This window comes from Lynx rufus, unplaced genomic scaffold (assembly GCF_022079265.1).
Source record: "Lynx rufus isolate CCGP_SWC_20201006 ecotype Redwood Valley unplaced genomic scaffold, mLynRuf1.p SCAF_4, whole genome shotgun sequence".
Lineage (NCBI taxonomy): Eukaryota > Metazoa > Chordata > Mammalia > Carnivora > Felidae > Lynx > Lynx rufus.
In genome coordinates this window covers 44,816,930-44,844,204 of record NW_025814856.1, presented here as the reverse complement: position 1 = coordinate 44,844,204, position 27,275 = coordinate 44,816,930, and the positions used below count along the sequence as shown (strand labels likewise).

General features: G+C 38.7%; 1 protein-coding gene across 1 annotated transcript in view; it reads right to left on the bottom strand.

Moving 5' to 3' along the window:
* Positions 1-27,275, bottom strand: part of CNTN4 (contactin 4) — a 309,731-nt gene that overhangs the window by 59,862 nt on the left and 222,594 nt on the right. Inside the window, exon 11 of the mRNA XM_047095199.1 lies at positions 4,690-4,817. Within this exon, the coding sequence (XP_046951155.1) occupies positions 4,690-4,817 (128 nt within the window). The remainder of the gene's footprint in view (positions 1-4,689; positions 4,818-27,275) is intronic.

The following is a 27,275-nucleotide window of genomic DNA, read 5'->3' as shown; positions in this document are numbered from 1 at the left end:
ATCAAGTAGGGTGCTTATTAAAAATTTTTTTTTCTTTATCCCTAAAGACTTAGATTTATTAGGTTAGGGCACTGGAAATCTATATTTCTGCTAAGCATTCTAATGAACTTTCACTTGCGATGTGGCATGTGCAAAGTTCTTTGATGTAGGACAGAGCTTCTCAAAGTATAGTCTGGAATCACCAGCTGTAGACTTACTCAAGGTCATTTTGGTTGTGGTTCAGCAAGATAACTATGATAATAACATCCACAGCTTAAAGCCTTGCACTTCATTTTCATGCCTGGAGGTTGTCAATAGGAGCTAGGGTTGTTATAACCATAGTTATCTTGCTGAACTACATTGAAGACAAATACGCTAAGTTGCCCTTCTTTAGGAGTGCTACTTAAAAATATCTCTCATATGAAACCTGTACAGCAAAGACACTGTATCATGCGAAACGGCATGCCTTTTACTCTGCTACAGAGATAAAAATGAATTAGTAAGTACAATATTGCATGCAAATGCAGCCTGCCCTCTGTATAGGTTTTAATGATGTCGACAATTGCTAAAGCTCCTCTTGGTTGAAAGGTCAAATATTATGCTTTCTGGTAGGATTCAGGGGTCTGACATGAGAACTGTTCTTGTTTAAAATTAAACAGCAAACCAAATCCCAAATATACTATAACTAGCTTAAAAAATAGTATCAGTAAAATTTAGAAATTCAGATGATGGGATGATAATCAAGAGCCCCCTGGGCACCTGTCAGAATTCTGCAGTTTGGAAGCCTGCTCATGCATAATCTGAATATTTATCCATTTTATGGTTGCCAGCCAGAGATTTATTTTAAACCTCCTGTACCTGCTGTAGTGGATTTATCCCTTCCTTCTCCCCCACCCGCTTACTTACTGACCCTGTGTTTGACACTATCTCTGGCCCCCCTTGAAAACACAGTGGTGGGGGTGAGGAGAAAGAGAATTGGATTTTAAAAGCATTGTTAATGACAGAATTATTATAAAAAGGTTAGGGAAGATGTGTTCTGATGTCTGACCTTCACGGTGTTTTAATCCTACGTATGAGGAGATCAAAACGAATACAAGCACATTTTAAGGTTAGAGAACACCTTCTCTGATAAATTAGTCCCTTTGTAGACCTCAAAATTGAATTAAAATACAGTGCTCAGTCATATTTCAGGCTAAACTGTTACATTTACATTAAAGGTACAGGGCTGAAGCATTATGATGTGCGATTCAGTACTTGGCACAGTTCACATGGAGTTCAGAATGGTTTTCTCTGCCTTTATCGTGCTTTATGGGGCAGATTTCTAAATTGCATTTCTCGGTTTATGTTAATGTCCTTCACAGCGACCTGGTGGTCTGGATGCCCCTATGCACACACATGTACTTCCCATTAATGCTAATGGGAGTCAGAACCAAGCAACGGGAGATAAATGTTCTCTCAAATACCTTCTGACCTTACCTAAAGTAACAGGATTGCTAACTTCTGTGAACATATGGACCAGATAAAACTCATATTTCTTTTTTTCCCCCTTCTCACCTATAAGAATAATAAAAGAAGCAGAGAACCTCTGCAGAAAAACCGACTGCAATGGAGCACCACCAGCCAAGCCCAGAAAGAGCTTGGCTTTTAAACAAATTAACTCCCCCTGGCAGGGAGCCAATGACCTCAGGGCTCATACCTACAGATCTTGGCCTTCCACTTGCACAGGTTACCAGGCTCTTCCTGCCACAGTCTTTTTTGTTCCCCCCTATATCAGGACATTTTAGTTTTTAAGTGTTCCATGTGCCTCAGCAAAACAGGTATTGATCCTATCATATGTCCCTCTAAATCCTTTCCATAAGTCCGCTAAAACTATCCTGTAAAATGCCAATGTACCATCTTTCCCAATCTTCATATCCCATCTTTATGATTTTGTGTATTGTCTCATAATAATAACACATACTTAACATTTTTCTTTATACTGGCTCACTTCTTTACTTAAATACATTTTATTTTTTTTAAGTTTTTATTTATTTTGAGATAGAGAGAGAGAGCAGGAGCAGGGGAGGGGCAGAGAGAGGAAGAGAGAGAGAATTCCAAGCAGGCTCTGCACTGTCAGCACAGAGCCCGATGCAGGGTTTGAACTCATGTACTGTGAGATCATGATCTGAGCCAAAATCAAGAGTCAGATGCTTAACCGACTGAGCCACCCAGGCATCCCTTTACTTAAACATATTTTAAAAGGAGGTTTGTTTTTTTGTTTTAATCATTGCCATGAACGGAAAACTAGTATTTTCCTAATACACATTGTAAGAAACAAATTATTGAAAAAAAAAAAAAACAAAAAACAGTGAAAGTATGAAGTCTAAAACTGTCTCTTACACTATACTTGGGGAATCACCATTTGCATTTAATGAGAAGTCTAGAAATAAAGTATTTAATCTCTTAAAAAAGGTGGATGTTCCTACCTCAGCAACATTTATATCCACCCCAAACATGGGGTGGATATGGCATATTTCATAACTGGTTTATTGGCAAGTTTTGTGCCGTGATTTGGCACAAGAGAAGCATCAGAGAACCATCTGGATGGTTGGGGATGGAGTGTCCTGGGACTGGTTGTACGGCTGGAATATGAACTCTAATGGGAAATACAGGACACTCCTTTCTGTCCACCATCTTGAAAGCCAAGGAAATCAAGGCTTATCAAACACAGGACATAACTTGTAACCACATATAAAAACACATCCAAAAACAGCAATATAGAACAGCAAAAAGTGGTTTCTAGCCTTAGGTGTTTATAATCTTTCACATTCTCGGGCATGTTTTTGATGGCAGGTTCAGCAGTTCTCTTTGCTAATTACTCTAATGGGCTGGTGGTGGCAACTTAAAAAATGTTCATTTCAACAAGATTCAGAATGTATGTGCAGCCATTTTATTCAAATATAAGCTACAACAACAAAACAACTACTAATATTTCCTGAGTGCCAAACATTATGTTAAGCACTTAACATGGATTATCACAGTCATCAAAACAACTCTAAGAAGTCGGCACTGCTATTATCCCAACACAGGTTAATTATGTAGTCCAAGGCCACAGAGCTAGTAAGTGAGAAAAATGAGATTCAAAGCCAGATCTCTCTGCCTGTAAGCCCAGTCTCTTAATCACTACCTAAGACTACTGCCTAGTACTCTCTTGTATCTCTATAACTAGCAAATAATCTATAATTAGGTCCCAGCTCTGCCATTAACCAGCTCTGAAACCTTGGGATTCCTATTGGTCCTAGCTGATCACTGTTTCCTTCTGCAGCTGAGAAAGCCATAAATTAGCAAAGACCTCTAGCTGGAATTTTGATTTACAAATATTACCTAACCTCTTTTTCTCTTTGCCCTGTGAAATCAAGTGCACACATAGTCTATGCCCATGCTATTGCTCTGAGTGATTAATTTACAGACTGAAATAGTGGAGTTAATCTAAATACAGATTTACTTCTGACTCTTGGTCTTCCAGTTTTTCTGTGTGCATAGATAAATATGTTTTGAATAAAAAGCCTTCTCTAAATGGTAGTATCTTTCCAATTTCCAATGACCCCAAAATAGGCAATTAGATAGTTGTTATCTTTCTTCTTTAAATTACAATTGAGATAGAGAGATATTTTTATTTTTCTTAGGCTATCTTACTTCACAGAAGAGCAACAAAGAAGAAGAAGGAAATAATATGATGTGACCCATCTATATCTATTATACAAAAATATCTATTTTATAAAAATCTATTATAGAAAAAGAAAACAGAATTAAAAATATTTCCTAGTACAGGAGTCCTGGATTAACACCCCTCTTCCACTACTAGTGACCTTGAGAAAGTCACCAACCTGAGCCTTATCTTCCCCAGTCAGATCATCCATTGCCGAGATCCTTTCAACTCAAAAATTCTATGACTCTATAAGCCAGGAAATAATAGAAATGCAAATAAAATGTAAATTAAAATCTCATACTTTGCAATTTAGTACTTTCAGCCCATCCCATCAATCGGGTGATAGAATAGACTCATATCATGTGCTGTGCTAAGGGCATAAAGGAATTTGTGTCATATACTACAAAGTACCCAGACTAAGGTTATGTGGAAAATTTTATTTCCTCAAAACTGAGAGGGTTGGCAGGGTGACTAAAAAAGCACAGAGGTGATCAAAGCCCTTTATTGGTATAATAATCCATATCCATATCTCTGAATAACCAGAGTAGCTCTTTTAAAAATAGCCAATGTCATTGTTTAAACAATGTTGGCTAAAAATAGTATTTGAGTCATGGGTTTTTAATTTGTTAGCACAGTGTTCCTAGACATGAATTTCAAATCTACAGAGACTTGAAAGAAATTTAATTAAAGGATTGAAGATAACATTAGTTACAATAGTATAATGGATACAATGGCTGTAATTCTCAAAATTGTATTGGATGATGCCGAAATAAGATAGCCTTTCAATCATATTCATTACCAACAGTTCTCTAAGAATCATTAATCATATCATGTTTGGCATGATGTATTAATTTAGCAACACAGTAATATCTGTACATATTAAAATGAATGATGCCACTTCTATAGATAGCAATATTAGAGTCTGGCTCCCTAGACCACTCAGCCATCCTGACACCCGAGATGGCAATACTAGAAATGAAAACATGTATATCAATGTATGTGTTCTCTGGGTTAGTCATTACCTTTTACTACCAAGTTTCCAGTACTGCTAGCAGTTCCAAAATGGTTAGTGGCTACACAGGTATAACTTCCAGCATCTGACTTAGTCACATTGACAATTCTGAGGCTTCCATCTTCAGAAATGGTAATTCTGAAATTAAAACAAACCAAAAATGGTAAGTTTAACTCATATGACTAACTGAAAATTATTTCCGTCATCTTTCAAACTCTAACTCATGGCTATATCACTTGATAGCCTCATCTTTATTTAGGGTATTTATCTATAGACACATAAATATAATTAAGATATATGACTTATTTAGCACTTTTAACACTTATCTTGGTAAAACGATCCCAACATTCTGTTGGAATAAATTAGAAACATTAGATAGGTTGTAACCATTCTCTGTCTTCGACATCTCTAACCACATTATGCATAGGGAAGGCTTATTGTAGATCACCATTAGTCTTTATTTATTTATTTTTTTAAGTTTTGAGACATAGAGACAGTGTGAGTTGGGAAAGGGCAGAGAGAAAAGGAGACAGAGAATCCCAAGCAGGCTCCATGCTGTTAGCACAGAGCCCGATGGCGGGGCTTCAACCTACAAAACCATAAGATCATGACCCGAGCTGAAATCAAGAGTCGGATGCTTAACCAACTGAGCCACCCAGGCACCCTTCATGTTAGTCTTTAAACAGCTGAGGTATAAGAAAAAAAAAAATCTCTTGATTGTCCATTTCATTTTCATTGAAAATGTTTTCTTCTAAGGGTGCCTGGGTGGCTCAATTGGTTAAGCGTCAGACTCTTGATTTCCGCTCAGGTCATGATCTTGTGATTTGTGAGACTGAGCCCCACATCAGGCTCTGCACTAGCCCAGAGTCTACTTGGGATTTTCTCTCTCTCTCTCTCTCTCTCTCTCCCTCTCTCTCTCCCTCTCTCTCTCCCTCTCTCTCTGCCTCTCTCTCCCCTCTCCTGCTAGCGTGCATGCATGCACTCTCTCTCTCAAAATAAACTTAAGGGGCGCCTGGGGTAGCTCAGTGGGTTAAGTGTCTGACTTCAGCTCAGGTCATGCTCTCACAGCTTGTGGTTTTGAGCCCTGTGTCAGGCTCTGTGCTGACAGCTCAGAGCCTGGAGCCTGCTTCAGATTCTGTGTCTCCCTCTCTCTCTCTGGCCCTCCCCTACTCACGCTCTGTCTCCTCTGCTTCAAAAATAAATAAACATCAAATTAATTAATTAATTAATTAATTAACTTAAAAAATGTTTTCTTCTAGATGAGTGGCTTAAATTTAAATGAGCTATTATTAAGCATATTTGCTGAAATATGTCAGGCAATACATTTTTAATGAAATGCAAGAACTGAATTAAAAATAAATTAAAATATCCCACAAGATGGTATGACAATGGCAGAATAGCAAATGGGGATGGCACATCTCAGGGCCCACAATTTGTGACAAATATCTACCACCTGAGAAGGAAACACATTCACTGAGAGACACAAGACTGGAACAGGAAAGATTGTAGAGAACCCTGTTTTCAACAGAACTGAGCAGCAGAGGAAGGTGCAGAGATGAACAGGACACGTAGCCTGGCTGGGACACCAGTCAGAGAACTAAAAAAAATGTACACAAGTGGCCCATTCAAGGTAAATGTCTGCTGAACCTCCAGTTTATCCTTCAAATTCACCCATTTCTATCTCTTCTGCTTCCCCCTTCTCATCTACTCTATCAAAACAGCCTCTTATATGATTTGCTATTTTTACTCTTGCCCCTCAGATGTATTATTATTCTTCAGTCAGTGATCAGGTGATCTTTTAAAATATAGATCAGATTACATCCTCTCTCAGGCTTAAAGATCCTTCTTTGCACCCCAGTGCACTCAGAATAAATTCTGTTCTATAACCCAGAAGGATCTGGCCTTTGCCTTTCTCTTGCCTACTTGATTTCATTCCAATCTTTCTATCCTTCAATGAACTATAGGCACACTGGCCTTCTGAAAGTCCCTAGAGCGCCTGGGACCCTTTCCCACCTCAGGGCCTTTCTATCTGCTGCTCTGCCTACCTTTACACCAGGACATAGCTACCACCTTCTCACCCTCTCATGACCTCAACTCAGAGGCAGCTCTTTTCTTACAGACTCATATCTCTAAAGTGGATTTGTTTTATTTTGTTATTCTCTTTTCTTGCAGCCACTTTTTTTCTTCATCTCAAACACAATCTAGAAGTCTTGCTTACTTGTTAGCTGTCTTACCATATGGCACATGAGCTTCTCTGTGGGCAAAGACTGTGTTTATCTTATGACTTAACCTCTAGGAACTAGTGCCTAGGATAACCTGTAGTAGATGCCTTGTAAGTATCTGCTAAGTGACCGAGTGAATAAGTAAATAAATAAATATCCTAGGAAAAAAAAATCAGTAATATGTTATAAGAATTCAGAGTGGCTAAACCACTGTGCACTCGTGCTAGCCCTAATAGAGTTCTTTACAAATATTTGAAACAAGGGGTCTAGATTGGTCACAGCTTCACTTAATAGAATTTTTGGTTAGTCATTTTAAAACCACAGGTGAAGATTAAAATATACTGGTTTGAAAATGCTCTATATACTTTTCATGAAGGCCCTTAGGGATGGAGCAGCTACAGATTTCCTGATGACTCTCAGGCTGATAAGAAGGTATGAAGGCAGACGCACCCTATATAGGATGTTGGAATCAGAAGGATGGGTGTTCTAATTCCAGTGCTGTCAGCTCTACCTGTGTGATCAGAGGCAAGAATTAGGTAAGATAAGGTCAGTGGGATTTCTAGCACATTTCCTGGTATGTACTAGGCAGTCGTTTTGTTGCTGTTATTCTTTCATCTTTAAAACTGTCCTCCTACTTAGTTTTTTGTGCATATGGAAAAAATGGGACATTCTCTGAACATACTTTTCCTTAATATAGTAATTAAGTCAGCCTGCTTTTTGCACTCCAACTACTATATCTGACAAACTGAGGTCAATACACAAATGAACTGAGTGCTCCCAAATCAATATATAAGAGGCAGACAAGGAGGCCCTTTATTCATTCACACCATAATACACACATAACAGTTGCTCAATAAAGATCATACGATAACCCATTAGCCCAAGAGCAGATGTACTGATAAAAATAGAGTGGCGATTAAATCCTAATTCCCTCAATAATCACAAAAATAGCTTTAAATGAGTTAATCATACTCCTATTTATAAAATGATTCTCTGGAAATTGTGAAATGCCAACATAGAACATCTCAGTAAGGAAGGTGACATTTGTGTTTTGGATATGGAGTCATCTTCCATGAGGTAACATACGTCTGGAGCATATTAAACACTAAGGGGTGAGGTGACTCTTTCAAAGCACAAAGGCCTGTTAATAACTTTACCATTTCAAGTGGTAATTTCCAAAAACCTAAAACCACTGCCTGTATCATACTGTTTAATGCCAACAGGATATGAATAAGAAAACAAGTAAAGAGTTTGTCATCAGATCACCTGGTCTTAGCCTTGACTCTGATTCTTGCTAAGTATATGACCTGACACAATTACTTATGTCCAAGCTAAGGTTTCTTAGCCTTGGCACTAGTGACATTTTAGAGCACATAATTCTTTGTCCTGGAAGGATATTTAGCACTATCTTTATCCCATACACACTGCATTCTAGTCGTTCTGCCTCTCTTCCCAAGTTGTGACAATCGAAGATATCTCCAAATATGCGTAAATGTTCCATGGGGGCAAAAATCATCCCCAATAGAGACCTACTGGTCTACATCAGTTTTTCTTCTTCTTCTTTTTTTAATGTTTATTTTATTTTTGAGAGAAACAGAGACAGAATGCGAGTGGGTTAGGGGCAGAGAGAGAGGGAGACACAAAATCCGAAGCAGGCTCCAGGCTCTGAGCTGTCAGCACACAGCCTGACACGGGGCTTGAACTCATGAGATGTGAGATCGTGACCTGAGCCGAAGTCAGAGGCTCAACCAACTGAGCCACCCAGGCACCCTATTTTTCTTCTTTTAATGTCACTGGTTACTATGATGATTATCTTCTACAATGAGATACGTGAAAGGTTCTATTAATTGTAAAGTGCTGTATAAATGTTTTTCCCATTTCCCACTGTCCTTTGCATCCCTGAATCCTTAATGATGGTATATCCATTGCACCCAATGGATATAAAAGGCACCCAACATATTGTTGCTAACCAGCTGTGGGACCCAGCTAGCTCTACACAATCTCTCTCAAGGCTCTCTTTGCCCCCTATACTCAAAGCTTCCTTATCCAATTTCCTTTAAGCTTTGTTAAATGCCAAAGTAATTTTGACAAACTAACTACTCATTTTTAATATTTCAGTGCCTGACATTGGTTAACTGTTTTAATATCCCCCCATGCCCCACTTTTTTTTTTTTTAACAAAGAGGTAAGAATTAAGCCTCCAAGACTTAAACTCTGGACAATGGAAAAGGTGAGTGAGGGAGATAATCTGTAGAAGGAGTAAATTTTAGTATCTGTCATTAAATTATATCCTATTGCTGTGACTGTTTATTTTTCCTAGCTATAATCCAAATGTGGATATAACATGGAATTTTGTGAGATTGAACCACCTTCTTATCCAAGCAATATAGTGTGCTGATTGAGAACATAAACTCTGAAACTATACTGTCTAAGCACAAATCAGCCTCGTGCCACTTATGAACTGTGTGACTATTATCTTGTATGTAAGTGTCCTTATTTAGATAATGGAATAATAAAAGTAACGATCTCCCAAGGTGTTATAAAGATATGCAGTGCTGACACCAATGCCAGGCACTTGAAATGTGCCATGTAAGTGCACTAGCTAAATATTCTGTAAACTAAAATTCTGTAGCCTCCTAAATCCATTGTTTCAGATATTAACAAAGGACTGTGTTAAGGCTAAGACTACTACCAAGTAGTTCTGCCCTTCTGAAATCTTATAAAACATTATTATGCTTAATGAAGCATGTGGGCAACATCAAGTAGTTACAGAAGGGGATGAAAAATTGGACTCATTTATTCAAAGATATCTACTCAACACCTCCTGTGCACCAGGCCTACATAAAGCAGAAAGACCTTAGATAATTACGTACCTAGAAATGATGTCAATGTGTTAAATACCGTAACACACACATCTCTATACATGCATACTAGGAAGGGCACTGTGTTTGCCAGTAGGGAATCTGTTTCCCATGCTATTCACAGTGTAAAGATAGGCAAGGACCAGGGCCTGGCCAATCAGGAGACCCTGTTCCCCCGTCTGCAGTGATTGGCTTAGGGCTAGGCATGCTAGCAAAACCAGGAGCTATTTGAGGAAACAATCTCTTTCTACTGAATGATTACATTTGGAGATGGAAATCTAGAACTGTTAGCAGTCATCCTACCCACCACTGGAAGCATGCCTTAAGGAAGTCAAGTGAAGACAAGCAGAGGCCAGGAGGCAGAGAGAGAGAGAGAGAGAGAGAGAGAGAGAGAGAGAGAGGAGAGAACTTATGACCTCTTTGAGCCCCTGTTTCTGATCATGGCTAAGCCAGAAGCTTCCTTTGGATGCCCCAGTTAAACAAGGCAATAATTTAAGATACCAGAAATTTGGTTTTAATCTCTTGCAATTGGAAGATCCCAATATCTTAGAGAAATTAGTGAACTTGTTCAGGAGATAAGGGTAGTGAAAGTGGAGAGGGGACAATAAGTTCACCAGATGATTTGTTGACAGCTACCTCTTTAGAATTTGTTGCCAGAAGACTGGTTAACTCAATTATAGAGGAATGACCATGTATTTCTGAGTCTGAAAAAAGTGACCTGATCTTCTTTTATATACAGCTGTATCATACACTTTTTGCTATTTATTTCTGCAGATAAAGTATACAAGTATACAATGACTTGTTGCTTTGAATTTATGGGATTTTTATAAGTGGGTAATTAGCATAAAGCTAGCATTTGTCCCTGGGGTGCTAATTTAGACTAACGTGAGAAACATTTGAAATATAACTCAACACAAATGTTTAGATACTTGCTTCCTTTCAATTTGGATTCTATACCAACTTAGAAAAAGAGTTTTTTGACTAATATTTCTATATTCATTTTTTCCATGAATATAGTGCCTGAATCCAATCCAAGGACAGTTGTATTTTTACGTTTATTTCTTGATGAGATTTCAAAGTTTCCATTTCAGTTTTCCTGTTTCAGACTATTGACTGACCCATAGCTATTAGCTTGATAATGAACTTTGAGCTCCTTCTAATACTCATGAATAGTGATAGAGTTAGATAAAAGGAATTGAAAATGTAAATCTGTTCCTGGCTTAGAACAGGTTAGCCCTGACCTACCTGTAGGCTCCTTTTAAATCATTGATAGTATCAGAGAAAAGTCAAAAATGATAAAGCAGCAAGTAGTAAAAATAAAGATGTGACATAGGACTTAATTTTCCCTACATGAAAAGAGGTCATCTAATTCACAACACAGTAAATTGCACATTGCATAGAGAAGCAGTGATTCCTCCACTTCATTTAGAGATTTCAGATCCACAGAGGATAGGAACATATCTGGAATTATGAGATAAATTGAATCTTTCTTTCTTAATATGAGGCTCTGGGTTATGGCCATTGAAGAGCTGACCTTGTCAGTCCTATTAATCAAAACCAGTCTGGGGACACTGGACCTTTAAAAATGCTGATCCTTTCTTTTTGGGGGCTTTAGTAACGGATGACAAAAGCTGCCAACTCCACAATATTCCATCACCCTAAAGAGAAGGGTTATCCCCAATGGTGACCCATGATTCTGAAAGCAGTTCTGCAATGGAAGCCCAACTGCTGGTGATAGACGAGGCACATCCTCACCTGTCTGGAAACACTCACTTTGTAAGTAAAACCCTTTAAGGTACAACTGAGAAAATCAGTTCTCCCCTCCTGCAAAGGGGGGTATTGGGGATTAATAATTTCCTTTCAACCACACAATGGAGGGTTCAAACTGTTAACTTTTTAAACATGCTTATTTATTTATTTTTGAGAGAGAGAGAGAGAGAGAGAGCGAGCACAAGCAGGGGAGGGGCAGAGAGAGAGGGAAACACAGAATCTGAAACAGCCATCAGCGCAAAGCCCGATGTGGGGCTCGAACCCACAAACTGTGAGATCATGACCTGAGCCGAAGTTGGACACTTAACCAACTGAGAGACCCAGGCACTCTCTGTTCAGTTTTAAGTCCTCTTTAACATTTATTTATTTTTGAGAGAGAGAGAGTAAGCAGGGGAGGGACAGAGAAAGAGGGAGACAGGATCTGAAGCAGGCTCCAGGCTCTGAGTTGTCAGTGCAGGGCTCAATGTAGGGCTCAAACTCACAAACTGTGAGATCTTGACCTGAGCCGAAGTTGGATGTTTAAATGACTGAGTCACCCAGGTGCCCTGAGGTCATCTTTAATAGTGTTAGAACACGGACAAAATAAATCACTTAAAATCATGCATAGTTAGGGGTGCCTGGGTGGCTCAGTCGGTTAAACGTCCGACTTCAGCTCAGGTCAGGATCTCGCGGTCCGTGAGTTCGAGCCCCACGTCGGGCTCTGGGCTGATGGCTCAGAGCCTGGAGCCTGCTTCCGATTCTGTGTCTCCCTCTCTCTCTGCCCCTCCCCCGTTCATGCTCTGTCTCTCTCTGTCTCAAAAATAAATAAACATTAAAAAAAATTAAAAAAAATCATGCATAGTTAAAAAAAATTCAAAGGGTCATAAGAGGCTTCTCTTTTCTCTTACACATGAGGAGTTCCAGAAAACACATTTGCTATTTGAAAGAACAGATTTACACATTACAAAAGAGGTTAACACTCCTGGAGGGCTAAAATATATTCTAAAGCTTGAAACATGGTTACTGTAAGTACTGCTACTTCTGAACTCAAGCCAACAGGCAGAATGGTGGAGATGGCATAGGATTCCTAACCCCAGGGGCTGACAGTGATGTACTAGAATGAGGGCAATTAAGTCACACATCCCTAAACCAGGGGTCACTATACCTTAAGACACAGTATCGGGCTAGGCACATGTCCGCCAGGCAGCTAGGGCCTCATTTTTAAGTCAAAGGAAGGACTGCCTAGCTACAGATGTGTGTGCATCATTCTGCATTGAATTTTTTAATTTTTTTTTTTTTTTATTTTTTGTGAGAGAGACAGATCATGAGGAGCAGAGGTGGGGAGAGAGAGAGGGAGACACAGAATCTAAAGCAGGCTCCCGGCTCTGAGCTGTCAACACAGAGTCTGACACGGGGCTCGAACTCGTGAACTGAGATCATGACCTGAGCTGAAGTCGGATGCTTACCGACTGAGCCAGCCAGGTGCCCCCGAATTTTCTTTTAATCCAAATAATTCGGAGATTTCATGTAAAAACCCATTCCTAGCTAGTTGTGATTAATGGGAAAATAAGATACTACCACACGGCACTCCTGTAGGGCACCAGTGAGCTGGAGGGGAAAAGCAGTAGCTCCTTTAAGCAGTCACTAGACTTTGTAGCTCCTACCTTGGCTCCAAGAGCTCATCAATGTCTCTACCCTATTCCTGCGGGGTTTTGAGATCACTTTAGATTACTTTAAACTATCACCCTGTGCTGAGTAAATGGAACAGGGCTTTTGGGTAGCCTTTAGGCTACAGGCTACATTTTCCTCCTTTTTGGATTCTCCCCACACCAGAAACACCTCACAGAGACCAAAGCAAGGAGCAGGAGGGGGAACAGGGTATTATATTAGTTTTCTCTGGCTGCCAGAGAAAGGTGCCACAAACTGGGTGGCTTAAGACAGCAAGAATTTATGATCTGGAGCCTAGAAGTCTGAAATCAAGGTGCTGGAAGAACTGGTTCCTTTTGGAAGCTCAGAGGGAGAATCCTTCTTTGCCTTTTTCCTAGCTTCGGGTGACAGTCATTGGTCCTTGGCATTCCTTTGTTTATAGATGTATCACTTGAATTCTTGCCTCTAACATCACATGGCGTTCTTCTTGTGTGTCTCTTGACATTGTCTTCCCTCTGTGCACATGTGTCTATATTCAAATATCTCTCTTTTTACAAGGACACCAGTCATTGGGTTAGGACCCACTTGAATCTGGTTTGACTTTATCTTAACTCAATTACATCTGCAAGGTCTTATTTCCAAATAAGCTCACCTTTTGAAGTTCCTGGTAGACATGAACCTTAGGGGAGTACTATTTTTTTTTTTAATATTTATTTTTGGGGACAGTGCAAATGGGGGAGGGGCAGAGAGAGAGGAGCAGATGATCTGAAGTGAACTCTGTTCTGACACACTGATGTGGGGCTTTAATTCACTAACCACAGGATCATGACCTGAGTCTAAGTCAGATGCTCAACCAACTGAACCACCCAGGTGCCCCTAGGGTAATATTATTTAACCTATACAGTATCAAGAAAGGAAATCTACCATGACTGTTGACCTGGGCTGAGGTAGCAGCTTCAGAGCCTACTCTACAGTCCTACAGGTTGGGAAGAGGATGTGATGCAGAGGAGTGTGTCTGATTCCACGGGCCTAGCACCCCGCTCATGCTCACCAGCCAACACCCTCTCATGCATGGGGCCTGGTCCTTTTCCCCAACAGTAGCTACATTTCAAAAGATTTGAAATTATTGTTATTTAGGTGAAATATTAACAGTCAAATGTGCAGTATAAAGGTCAGTTTTGGTGTAGTAATGGATACTGTATAAAAGTATAAAAGTCCAATAGGAAAACAAAAACTAGGGCCTACCTACAATTTCAATTTCTTCTTTTAATTGATCCATTTTTTTAATTTATAATTTTGTTTAATTTTTTTTTATTTTTTAAAATTTACATCCAAATTAGTTAGCATATAGTGCAACAAAGATTTCAGGAGTAGATTCCTTAGTGCCCCTTACCCATTTAGCTCATCCCCCCTCCCACAACCTCTCCAGTAACCCTCAGTTTGTTCTCCATATTTATGAGTCTCTTCTGTTTTGTCCCCCTCACTGTTTTTATATTATTTTTGTTTCCCTTCCCTTATGTTCATCTGTTTTGTCTCTTAAAGTCCTCATATGAGTGATCCAATTTTTTTAATTTGTTGGACTAAAGTAGATCTTCCATTCAATCCTTTTTATGTTGTTGTTACACAGGCCAATTAATTCTTATTTTGATATTAAAATTATAGTCAAAATTATATAGAGGAGGTCTATACCAAAATGGCAACATACGGTTTTCTAAGAAGTTCTTTATGAAAGCCATCTTGTTTGTGAGACAGGCACTGTCTTCACCTGTCCTTGAGGCAATGGCAGTACAACAGTTTTACAATTTCAACACCCATGAAACAGTCTAAACTTGGAAGGAATGAAGCAGCAATGAAGAGACATAGCTAAAGATTTGTATATTCAACCTATCAACTGGAGAATTAGCCTGTGACCAACAGAGGTGAAGACATACTGACTTGGCAGAGCTATTCCTGGCTTTGTGCCAGTTGAGAAATAAGAAAAGCCTGGAAGATGAACTGGCATTGGTGTGCTATAGAAAACAGCCAAGAAAACCAACCCACCACCCCCCCCCAAAAAATACCCAAAACCAAAAAAACAACCCAGCAAAACTTTGCTCTTAAGGAAAAGCAAAAACAAAAACAAACACTTGTTTTCATTTGAATTTGGCTATCTATTTTAATAAAATTTAAAGGTATTTTCACTTTAGTATTTTTTGTTGTTGTCGTTTTGGTAATAGTTTTGTGTCAGCTTGACTGGGCTAGGGGATGTTCAGATAGCTGGTTAAGCATTATTTTCTCTGAGTCTTGAAGGTGTTGCTAAAAGAGCTTAGCATTGGAATTAGTAGACTTAGTAAAGAAGATTGCCCTCGCCAAGGATGAGTATCATCAAATCCTTTGAGGGCCTGAAAGGAAGGAGGAAGGGTGAATTTGCTCTCTCTGAGTTAGGACACCCATTTTCTACTGCTTTGGACATCAGCGCTTCTGGTTCTTGGAACTTCGGAGTTGGACTAGGAGTTATACCCATCAGCTCCACTGGTTCAAAGGCCTTGGGAATCTGTCTAAATCACATCACAGGCTTTCCTGCATCTCCAGTTGTCAGACAGCAGATCGTGGGACGTCTTGGCCTCCATAACTGGGTGAGCCAATTCCTATATAAATATTTTCTTATATATGCTATTGGTTCTGTTTCTCTGGAGAACCCTGATTAAACTTTTAACTGGGATTTGCCAGAGTTTACATACTGAATTTTAAAAGATACATGGAAATTCTCAGCCTAATGGAGACAGGGAATAATCATTATTTGTACAAAGACCGTGCAGTGGATACAGAGTCAACTGAGAGCCCCAAAAGATGACTTTTCTCCCCATCTTGAGAAAAGAGGGTTTTGGATTACGAATTTAAATGAAGGTCAGTGGGAAGATCCTTACTTCAAGGGCAGTTTCAGGCCAACCTGTCATTGATCTTTCTGTGTAGTCTCGGTGGCAGCAATAGACATTGCTATTGAACAGACACCTTGGTGACAAAGTTCCCTTAGAGATAATTTGCTTTCTGTCGTAAGATTTGAGTTTAATAAACCACTGAACAACCTGTGTATTCCAGTCTGCTTGAAGAACAACCAGCAGTTCAGATCCTATTATTGCCCTTGCCTCCAGCACTGCTCGAAAGAGACAATAAAGTTGTGTTTGCTTAACCTGGTCTGATCCAACTTTAACTTCCCCTGAACAATAGTTTTAAAAGCTTCGCAAAATAACCCAGAAGGGACTGTCTTCCCAGGTATAGTTGAGTGTTTAAATCACAGAGTTAATTGTGGAGGTAATTTTAATTACTCTTTGTGACACAGTGTATGGACAGATGTGGTAAACATTTTCCTTGGGTGGATATGACTTTGAAATTTTCTTTATTGACATTGTAAGAAAAAAACACCCCAAATACCATGTTTGGGGAAGAAAGAAATAAAGGACATGTTTTTGTCTAAAATTTGTTTCTTAAATTGCTACCTTTAATTTATGCAGGATCTGCATCTCCATTAATACAAGATTTAGAATTCCTTTCTTCCAGAACTGTTATCACCTGAGCCAATTTCAATATAAATCTATAGGGCATTGTGAAGATGAATGGGGTAGGGACAGAAAAGTAATACAATATTTTATTCTCTACACCTCTATGTGTTTTTATCAAAGCATCATAATAAGTAATATTACTTGTATAATGAGAAAAAATCTTATTATTAAACTACAAGGTACTCAAAACGTTTTATATAACAATCTCTTAGGACACTAGAACAGCTAGTAAAAGAATAATTTAATAGCAAAGTGAAGGTGTTTTTAGACATAACTGGAAACAAAGAAGACATGCACAGAAGCAGACCAGAAGACCTAGAGGGATGGCTGTAAGTACTCCACGTCGAGTGTTGTGCATGGCAAGGTACTGAGAAAGTTTATCAAACACCTATTTCACACTACTGGGTGCTGTTGGATGCTTGCACCATTATCACATTTAAACTGCACAGTAATCCCAAGAAGCATTATTATCCCAATTTTTCAGATGAAAGAAATGAAATCTAGGAAAGTGAATTAAAATGTTCAAGGTCAATGTAGTCAGTAAAGAATGAGGTTTCAAACTAAGATCTCACTACAAAGCCTGTACATTTTCTACCATGCCATCCCGTGCTGTTGTTGGGTGTAAGAAAGAAATAAAACAAGAGGGAAAAAACATTATAACCACATTTAAGAGGATTTCCTTAAATTTGCCATTACACCTTTGCTTATAATTAAATACATTTTTTTGCTTTCTAATTAAATTTGTCAAAATAGCCTTTTCTAATATTGAGAAATATGTGTTCACACTAATGTGTGAAAGCAGAAGCAAAAGTAAAGAATGTATAAAAATATAAGTTGAAGTTGCAATCAAAGACAGTTGCCTTACCCCTAAGTAACTAAAATGCCCGGAAGAGAATATTAATTACTCATTAGAAAGAGAGGCCCACTATATAGATTATGTAATTTGGTAAGCAGGGACATTTCTACAATACAAACAGCAATACTGGCCATGCTAGAAAAACATGTCATTTTATTATGGACGCAACTTTCAACCCTTTGGGAATTGCAAGATCATGGTCTGTTTGTTTCAACCACTCACCCCAGAACTTTATAACATTTCTAAGTGAGGAAATCAAAGTGGAATCTCTTACCTCCTGCATATTTGTGATAGTACACCATAGTCAGGGTCCAGCTAAAATTCTCAAAGGCCCTCCCTACCTTGAACACCAACTGCACTTAGTATTTTGGCCTTCTGTAGAAGAACAGAAACTCAGGATTGCCTTGTTGGTCATTCAGTACAAGCGTTCCTGAACACCCTGGCATGCTCCTAATTTCTGCCCTGCTCATGTACTACTTGAATCCTTGAATCCTTGCCCCAATGTTTGTTAGATTTGTGACTCGGGAAAGTCTCTTAACTTCTCCATATTCCAGCTTTGCCATCTCTAAAATGAGGTCATAATAATAATACATCTATTTCATAGGTTTTTTTTGAGAAGGTTACATGTGAAAATAGTTGTGAAACATTTGTAGCTGTGGTAGTGCATGGTAAGCACATAATAAATGTTAGCTGCAATGATCATTTTTATTATTATTGTTTTGTGCATTATCATAATTAATAGTATTTTGTTTAAGTGGCTCAAAGGTTAAAATTAAAGTAACTGAATAAAGAAAACATCATATTGCTACTATATAGATAGAAACCAGTACCACTCCCGATATATACCAACCATAGAAATAAATATGGTAAAAACATACCCAAGGTATTACACTCTAGTTGGGTGTGGTTGTCTCCCAGGATATTGAGCTAACAGTCTGCTTTTTTTAAAAAAAAATTTTTTTTAACGTTTATTTATTTTTGAGACAGAGAGAGACAGAGCATGAACGGGGGAGGGTCAGAGAGAGGGAGACACAGAATCTCAAACAGGCTCCAGGCTCCGAGCTGTTAGCACAGAGCCCGACGACGGGGCTCAAACTCACGGACTGTGAGATCATGACCTGAGCCGAAGTTGGCTGCTCAACCGACTGAGCCACCCAGGCACCCCAACAGTCTGCTTTTTATTTGGCAAAGGGGTATTACCCAGGGTTTCAAAAGTCTTCATACATACTAGGACCAAACTGACTTTCCCTTGTCCTCAGAGGAGTAAAAATGAACTATGTGATTCACTGCCATTTAATGTCTGTATACCGTGAGCTGCCTGAGATTATCCGAGTACTTACAGACATGCAAGTCTTCTACTTTGTTAAACACACACCTATTTCAACCATGCTCCCAACATAAAGCTCCTTTTACACAATGACGACAAGTGGGCCATCAAACTGTGTTGGGCAGGTCCCATTATCGCAAATTCATGACATTTTGAAGCTGTCAGATCTACTCACATGGCATTTATCACATACTGCCAATATCCCATCACCCCACCTATCCAAACAATTTCCAGGCATCAGGGTCCAAGTCTTAGAATTCCTTCTATTGCCTTATCATTTCATTTAGTCCTTTATATACAGACAGGCATAGAGTAAATATGTTGATTACTGGGTTAAAATTCATTTAGTCTTGACAATTTGAGAGAGACTGGTGCATACCTCTTGGGATAAACACCCTAATTTCTAAGCTTTTTTGGTGGGTGGGTGGAAGTCAGAGATCTCTTTAACAATCAGAAGTCGATTATACCATTATCCACTACCCCTGCCCCTGCTCAAATGCAATTATGCACATTGTTTTTCAAAGTTTATAGTTCTCCTAAAGCCTCTCCATGTCACAAAACTGTAAAGAGAAATCACTGTCCTGGAGTAAACAGAGATGTCACCAAAAGTTTGATTCATGAAGGTGCGTAAAGCTATATTTACTGTTTTCTATAAACCTCAGGAAAAGGACTCTATGTGCTAAAGTTAATACTTGGGTGTTTTTTTCCCATGGGGATTATTTGTATGTGCTCTGTACCTTCAGGTCTATTTTATATGGGAGAAAATTTCCATGATGAAGCCAAATCCTTGTAGCAATCCTCTCTTCTCTCAACAAATAAGTAACCAAGTGTCATGTGAAAAATGTAGACAGGGACCTGGGTGTTGTACTATTTTTTCCCCTAGATGAAAAAGAAAGCTATTTCTTTTCAAGGAAGAGCCTTTTTTCTTTTCAGACAAACCAGCTAAAGAGAACTATAAAATCACACAGGTAATGGGTTTCAATAAATAATTCTCATGATGACAGAACATTTAAGGAATTGATATATGTGTCCTCTCCTATTTAATAGCCAAAATCTGCAAGGACCTTTTCTTAATTCCAAGGGGAAATCGATGACAGAAAAAGTGAAGAACTTAAGAAAGGAGCAGGAAGCTCTTATAATTAAAGGTGTCTCGGTTGAGGGGCGGAACACAGTAATCTAGATATGACAGTGATAAGGGGAGTTTGATAAAATATATGGGGAGGGGTGTTGAAGAGAACAGATCACTGTGAATATTACCTAGTTAGAGTAAAAAAAAAGGGGGGCAGGATACTATCTGAGCATATTTGTCCTATGTATGTATAAAAAAGTTTTCTGGCAAATCCTTCCCTAATAATCAGTATGCCACATTTGTTGGAAAATTCAGTAATTTCGTGTAAATGTTAAACTCAAAGGAATAATGAAAAGAATATAGTAATCCTGAAAATACTGATAACCTCAAGCAACAAATCAAATACGCTGCAATTATTTTCAAACTGGAGATCTCTCATCAGGTAAAGAATTAGGTTGGCTAATACTATGCCCAACAAAGTACACTTTGTTGCTTTGTTGAGGTGTCCTAGATCTCAGGCCAAGTGATACAGAATTGTTAGACATGTTTGCCTTGGGTTGATGCTAAAAGTCAGACAATTACTTATGCGAAGCGTTATTTTAAGTGTTGTGACTGGGAGTGAGTGAATGTGTGTGTGTGTGTGTGGGGGCGGTCCGAAAATAAGAAACAGAGAGATTATGAACACTTACAGCGATATATGAGCAATCTGATGCTAATAGCAAATTCACTTTTTTTTTAATGAGGTAACCTTAGTAATAAGTGATTTATGGATATTCTCTGTAGTGGTCAAAGAGCAGAAAGACACAAAGTTGAAAATAATATAAAAAACATCAGGAGGTCTGTATAATTAATCAGCAACCCTACAAAGTATGCTATAAATTAGAGCCACAATTATACCATTGTGCTTGGAAAATAGGAAACTGGACTTCTTAGGTAAGCATTCAGGTTTATTTTTTAATATCTATCTGTAGCGTAAAATAAGTGCACCTTAGGAAAGGTGGCTAAGAGAGTTAATGCTTTGATTGCTGCTATTTACAACCTAATTTGCAAGTTTTTACAGCATCTTAATAGCCACATTGCAATTAAGAAAGAAATACCTTGCCATTCCTGAAGTTCCTTGTCAAGAAAGAAAACTTTAAAAGTCATTGGAAAATAAAATTTCTTTAGATGCCAATATTTGCTGTCAATCATTTTCCTTTCATGAAATTAAGTATAAAATTTGCTTTTAACGTTTATTTATTTTTGGGACAGAGAGAGACAGAGCATGAACGGGGGAGGGGCAGAGAGAGAGAGGGAGACACAGAATCAGAAACAGGCTCCAGGCTCTGAGCCATCAGCCCAGAGCCTGACGCGGGGCTCGAACTCCCGGACCGCGAGATCGTGACCTGGCTGAAGTCGGACGCTTAACCGACTGCGCCACCCAGGCGCCCCTAAAATTTGCTTTTAAGATATAAATTTGTTTCTTTGCAATTTTCAACTGTTTCTTTCTACAGGCAGTATACTCCAAGATGTACACTGCTATTGAATTATTTATTCCAAAGGTTCTGGAATTTCTCATTATTTTATGTTATATATAAAGATGTATATAGTTTGGAAAAAAAATGTTTGGCAGATATAAATTACAATGTGCTTGCTAGCTTCCCTGCTACCTTATGTTATACCATTGAATTAACTCCAGGTTATTCACTAGGGTCACTCTTCTGAGAAAAAGGCATTAAGAAAGGGCAACTTTCTACATAGAAGAAAGACGAAATGCAGGGCAAGAGTCTGGTTGCAACCTGCTTTTAAGTTCCTACACGTATCCAACTATTCCTAACCATCAGGTACCCATGTAGCTTCTTATATTATGAGCCCCAAATTATCATCTTTTAAGCATATTAGTCATCTTCCTAGTTTTTGTAAAGCTTCCCAAACAATAAAATAAGGGAACACAGATTCCTTCATTTTGGTCTGCTGTGTTTTAGCACAAACATTATCAGGCTGCAGATATTTCCAGAGCACTTGCTATATAAAAGGCATCACAGGGAATTCAAAAGGAAAGAAGGAACAATTGTTCTGATCGTTGAATTCTCCTGTGGAGTAGACCTCCATTATGAGCCTGCTAGAAACATCTAGCACCCATTCCTAATAAACTTTATTTTCCTTTGGGAAGCCCTGTCTCCCCACTCTCAGACCACATAGTTTGGGTGGTAATAACACCATCACCTAGATGCTGTGGTATTCATGTGACTCAGGCATGAACAGTCAGAATATCACATACTCCTGATTAAAGTGATTGGTTCAGGGGTGTGCATGTGACTTCCTCTAGGCCAATCAGAGTAAATGAGAGTCGTCTTAAGACATTTGCTAAAAAAACTGGACAAGAGGTAAACATTTTCTGCTAGTTACTAAAATGGTAAATGATCTGCCAAGGGTTACCCCTCATTCATACCGGAGAATATTTTGCCCAAGAAAGAAACCATGGGAAATCAAGTCTTTGTGATATTTTGTATAGACCATAGACCAAACTCTAGAATCTTTAGATACATGAGCCAGTAAATTCTCCTCAAAGGGTAAAGAAAATACTCTAAAACTAGATTATGGTTACATTTGAGAAAGTCAGTAAATTTACTAAAACTCATCGAGCTGTACACTTAAAACAGGTGAATTTTATGGTATACAAATTATACTGCAACAAAATTGTTTAAAAATCCTTTGTAAGCGAGTTTAAGTTGAGTTTCTATCATCTGCAACCAAAAATGTTGTGACAAATACAGTCTTACTGGTGAGAGGGTGTACAGTGCTGATTCTTACGTTCCACTGTCTTATCTACCTCCTCAGCGGACTATAACTTGCTTTGTGTTCAAAACATGGTGCAGTAATGATGCAGAGAGGTTACACTAAAACATGTTTGCTCTATGGTGGTGGTGGTGGATCTACTGGGTAGTTGTTCTGAAAAGTGGCTGGTATTAAGAGTTCACAATGATCTTGACTGTATGAGACATAAGGGTTCGACCTCCCTTTTAGTGACTTACCATTGAAAGCCTTTTCTGCCTTATGACAGAATATACAGAGTTCAAACTTTGTTGTTACTGCTATTTTAGTTTTTCAGAAAAATCAGGCACGAGTTGTTTGGGAAGGGGATATCTGAACTGTCAAGTTCATGACTCAGACCAGACAAATTCCCTGGATGACTGCTCAGTTCTTCACCTCACTTTGTCTACATGAGACAGAGTTGTTTGGAGGGATCATATCCTCTATACATTTAGCTTGGCCTTTCCACATTTTTCTCAGTGCTGATGCACTTCTTTATCTGTTTAGGAATACATTTCAAAGTACAAAATGATAAATTCTGATACTTATCTAACTTTCGAGGAGGGGAAAAAAAGCGTATTGTAATCAACTTCTAAGAAACTTAGAAAGTGATTTTCTTGTGAGGAGAAATATGTACATGCCCATAGATTCTGCACTCAGTTCGGCTGCTGACAAACCATTTTTGGAACTGTTCTTGAGATTAGTGCAGAAAAACAGTAAATGCACTCTCAGCTTATTTGTTCCAGCTGATACCATCTGAACAGAAGCCCAAAGGCATGGGCTTTTGAGATAAGGCAGACTTCCCTACCTTCCAACTGAAAATGGTCATCGTTCAAAGACAGATGATGCACCCTGCTTTTAACTGACACAACATGAAGTACAATAGATAGCACGTCTTTGTAACTTTTGTTTTAAGTTGAATCTATTAAAAAATCATTGTTATGTTTTTTGATGAACTCTTCTGAGGTTGGTATTTGTAAAACTAAATGCCTTGCCTCCCAGACTTCAACTTTTAGAATGAGTGCCCACACATAAGAGGTTTGACTGACTTCACCACTCATTTACTGACTTATCAGTAGCAAGGCGTACAGTCTCCTCCTCCAAACCATGATGGAGCTGGACTGTTTTTTGGCTTTAAAAGTCCATGATTGTGTCACCAGTCCATATAGTCAGATTCAGACTTGTAGCAAAAGGAAAAACAACTTGGCTTATTGAAACAATCTGGGTATGAAGAGAAGACATACAGTTTTTGACTTTTATTTTGTACAGTCAACCTAAATTCAAAATATCACTTGTTCATCGGAAAGCCATCCAAAAAAATATGTCCAACTTGGATTTACAGTAGCTGTCAATGGTTAGTAGATAAAGTTAACTGGAAAACTGAAATTCCCAAACAGTGGACAGCCAAGATTAAAAAGAAAATATTTATATTAACTGGTTTAATTCCTCCTTTCTTTCTTTATTCTCTCCTTCTTTCCATCTCACCTTATGTATTCAGAGCCTATGAGTGCTTACCAATCATGTTCTTAGGCAATAAAGATGAAAAGAAATAGTCCTTGGCCTTCAAGAAACACACAGTCTGGTTAAAATTGAAAATCCCACCACCATCACCATGAGTAAATAACAGACAGGATAGATACTGTGGTTAACTGGGGGATATATATATTTGTAGGGTATTGTGAAAACATATTAGCAGAGGTCCTGGATGGGGATGAATTGAAAAAGTTTTTCATAGACTTGCACTGATTCCTTTTTTTTTTTTAATTTTTTAATCTTTATTTCTTTTTGAGAGAGAGAGAGACAGAGAGAGGGAGATGCAGAATCCGAAGCAGGCTCCAGACTCTGAGCTGTCAGCACAGAGCCTGACGCGGGGCTTGAACCCGCGAACCGTGAGATCATGACCGGAGCCGAAGTCGGTTGCTTAACTGACTGAGCCACCCAGGCGCCCCAACATGCACTGATTCTTAAAGGACATGTAGGAGCTAAATACCTATGTGGAAAGGAGAGTATGTAGAAAGGCAATAGGTACTGACCAGGCATTAACTCTGAGTCAGAAAGGGGGCTGGAGAATTCAGCAAGGGCCTAGGTCACAAAGAGCCCTGTAAGTCTTGATAGAAGCAAAGACTATGCTAGGGAAAAGGAATGAAGGCACAGAAGGGATACCATCAGATTTGCATTTTATTTATTTACTTATTTAAAAAAAATTTTTTTAACGTTTATTTATTTTTGAGACAGAGAGAGACAGAGCATGAATGGGGGAGGGTCAGAGAGAGGGAGACACAGAATCGGAAACAGGCTCCAGGCTCTGAGCTGTCAGCACAGAGCCCGACGCGGGGCTCGAACTCAGGGACCGTGAGATCATGACCTGAGCTGAAGTCAGCCGCTTAACAGACTGAGCCACCCAGGCGCCCCCAGATTTGTATTTTAGAAAGATCACGGTAATGAATGAGTGAGGAAACAAATTTGAGTACAAGATGGAAAGCAGTGAAACCTAGTGGGAAACTCCCACTAGAGTACAGAAGTATGCTGTCCAAGAGATAGCTACCAAGCACATGTGGCTACTTGAATTCAAATTAATTACAATACAATGAAATTTAAATTTCAGTGTGTTAGTTGCGTTAGCTACTTTTCAAGTACTCGTTATCTGCATGTGGCAAGAGACCACCATATTGTACAGAGCAGATATAGAGTATTTCCATTATTACAGAAACTGCTATTGGATGCTGTTAGACTAGACAAGACATGCAAAGAACATGAACTAAGGCAACTATGGTCAGGATGACCACAAAAAAAAGCACGGGAGGAAAATTTAGAACGAGAATTAGGAGATGGATGTGAGTGGAGAATGAATGAAGTCTCAGAGATGCTTGATTGCAACCAGACAAAGAATGTGGGAAGAAGTTTTATATGGAGGTTATAATCAGCTAAATTTACATTTATTAATTTTGAGGCCATGCAGGTAGGAGATGATGCTCAAAATAATGCTTTCATCCTATAATTACATTTTGTAAATATGGAACACTTTAATATAATCATAGAATATTCTTGTTAGGAAAGGACATTCAAGTCCAAAAACACAGTAAGACCTTTGAGTCAGTCCCTGTATCCTCAGTCCCTATGATAGTGCCTGATGTGCACAGAGGCATAAATAAATTCATTTTGAATGAACTAATGAATGAGGCCCAGAGAGGTGATGTGATGCAGTGTGTAAGGGGGAACAATCCCTGTTCTTAAAGTAAGAAGGTTAAATTTTCAGTGGTGCTATGAATGAGATACTGAATTATAGATAAATTACAACATTTCCAAACCTGGTTTCTTTATCTATAAATGAAGCATTGGGTCATTGTAGGGATTTTTAAAAATTAATTTACAAAAAAGTGCTTTGAATGAAAGCTGCAAAGTGCTACACTTGCATAAGTTAGGTGTTACATTATTATTAGCCAGGATTATCTATTTCCTTACTCAAAGTCTGGTCCATGGATCAGCAGCCATGTAATATCTGGGTGCTTGTAAGAATTGAAGAATCTCAGGCTTTAGCCCATACCTTCTGAAACAAAATATTTATTTTAATAAGATTCCTAGATACCTGCATGCTCCTTAAAGCCAGAGAAACACTAAACTACTTATTAGCAGGTTTGGAATTTCAACTCAAGTCTCCCAATTTGTAGAGGATAATGAATGAAAGAGTCAGCAGAGTTACTAAGCCAATTTGGTGGGAAACACAAGTCTGATTCATTCACACTAGATGGTCATAACTAATTGATGGGACTAGAAAATTGCTAGTCCTCGTCCAATTGTCTTATGTAGATTCAGTCTTGGTGGTGGCCAAATTTCTCCAGTGAGATTGTTGATTACTTGGGTGAGGGCAGGGATAACATGCCAATTGCTTTCTGGACAACACAAAGTTGAAAGTGATAGATGATATATTGTGTATCGGTCTGGGTCTTATCATGAGGCAGACACCACATTTTGGATGACAGAATTAAATTCCTAAGTGATACCCATCACCTGGAACATTACGCTGAATATAATATTAAATGATAGTTAATAGAGGTAAATATAATGTCTCTGTGAAGGTCCAAAAGCATTAATAGTGCAAACATGACATTCTTCCATTCATTAAACAGACACTGTAATAAGAACTTACTGTGTGTCAGGCAATGCACTAGAAAGGCAATGGTGAGCCAAGCTAATGAGGTTCTGACCTCATGGAACTTACGGTCTTTGGGGGAAGACCATTTGCCCTCTGGGTAACTATTCTCACATTCACTAATTCAACAAATAGCTCTTGAGTGTCTACAGTGGGCCCTGGAGTCTTAAGGGTGTTGAGCATATGGCAGTAAATAAGACAATGTCACTGCTCTCCAGGAACTTATATTTTAGTGGCAGGAGGGAGGTGATAAACACTAAGGCAAATACATGAATGTGATAATTCCATTGAGCAATATGTGCTAAGAATAAAAGACACACACTAATATGATAGATTTGTATTTTCCAGGAACAGAAAGAAGTAAGGGCAGGGGAGGAGAAGGGG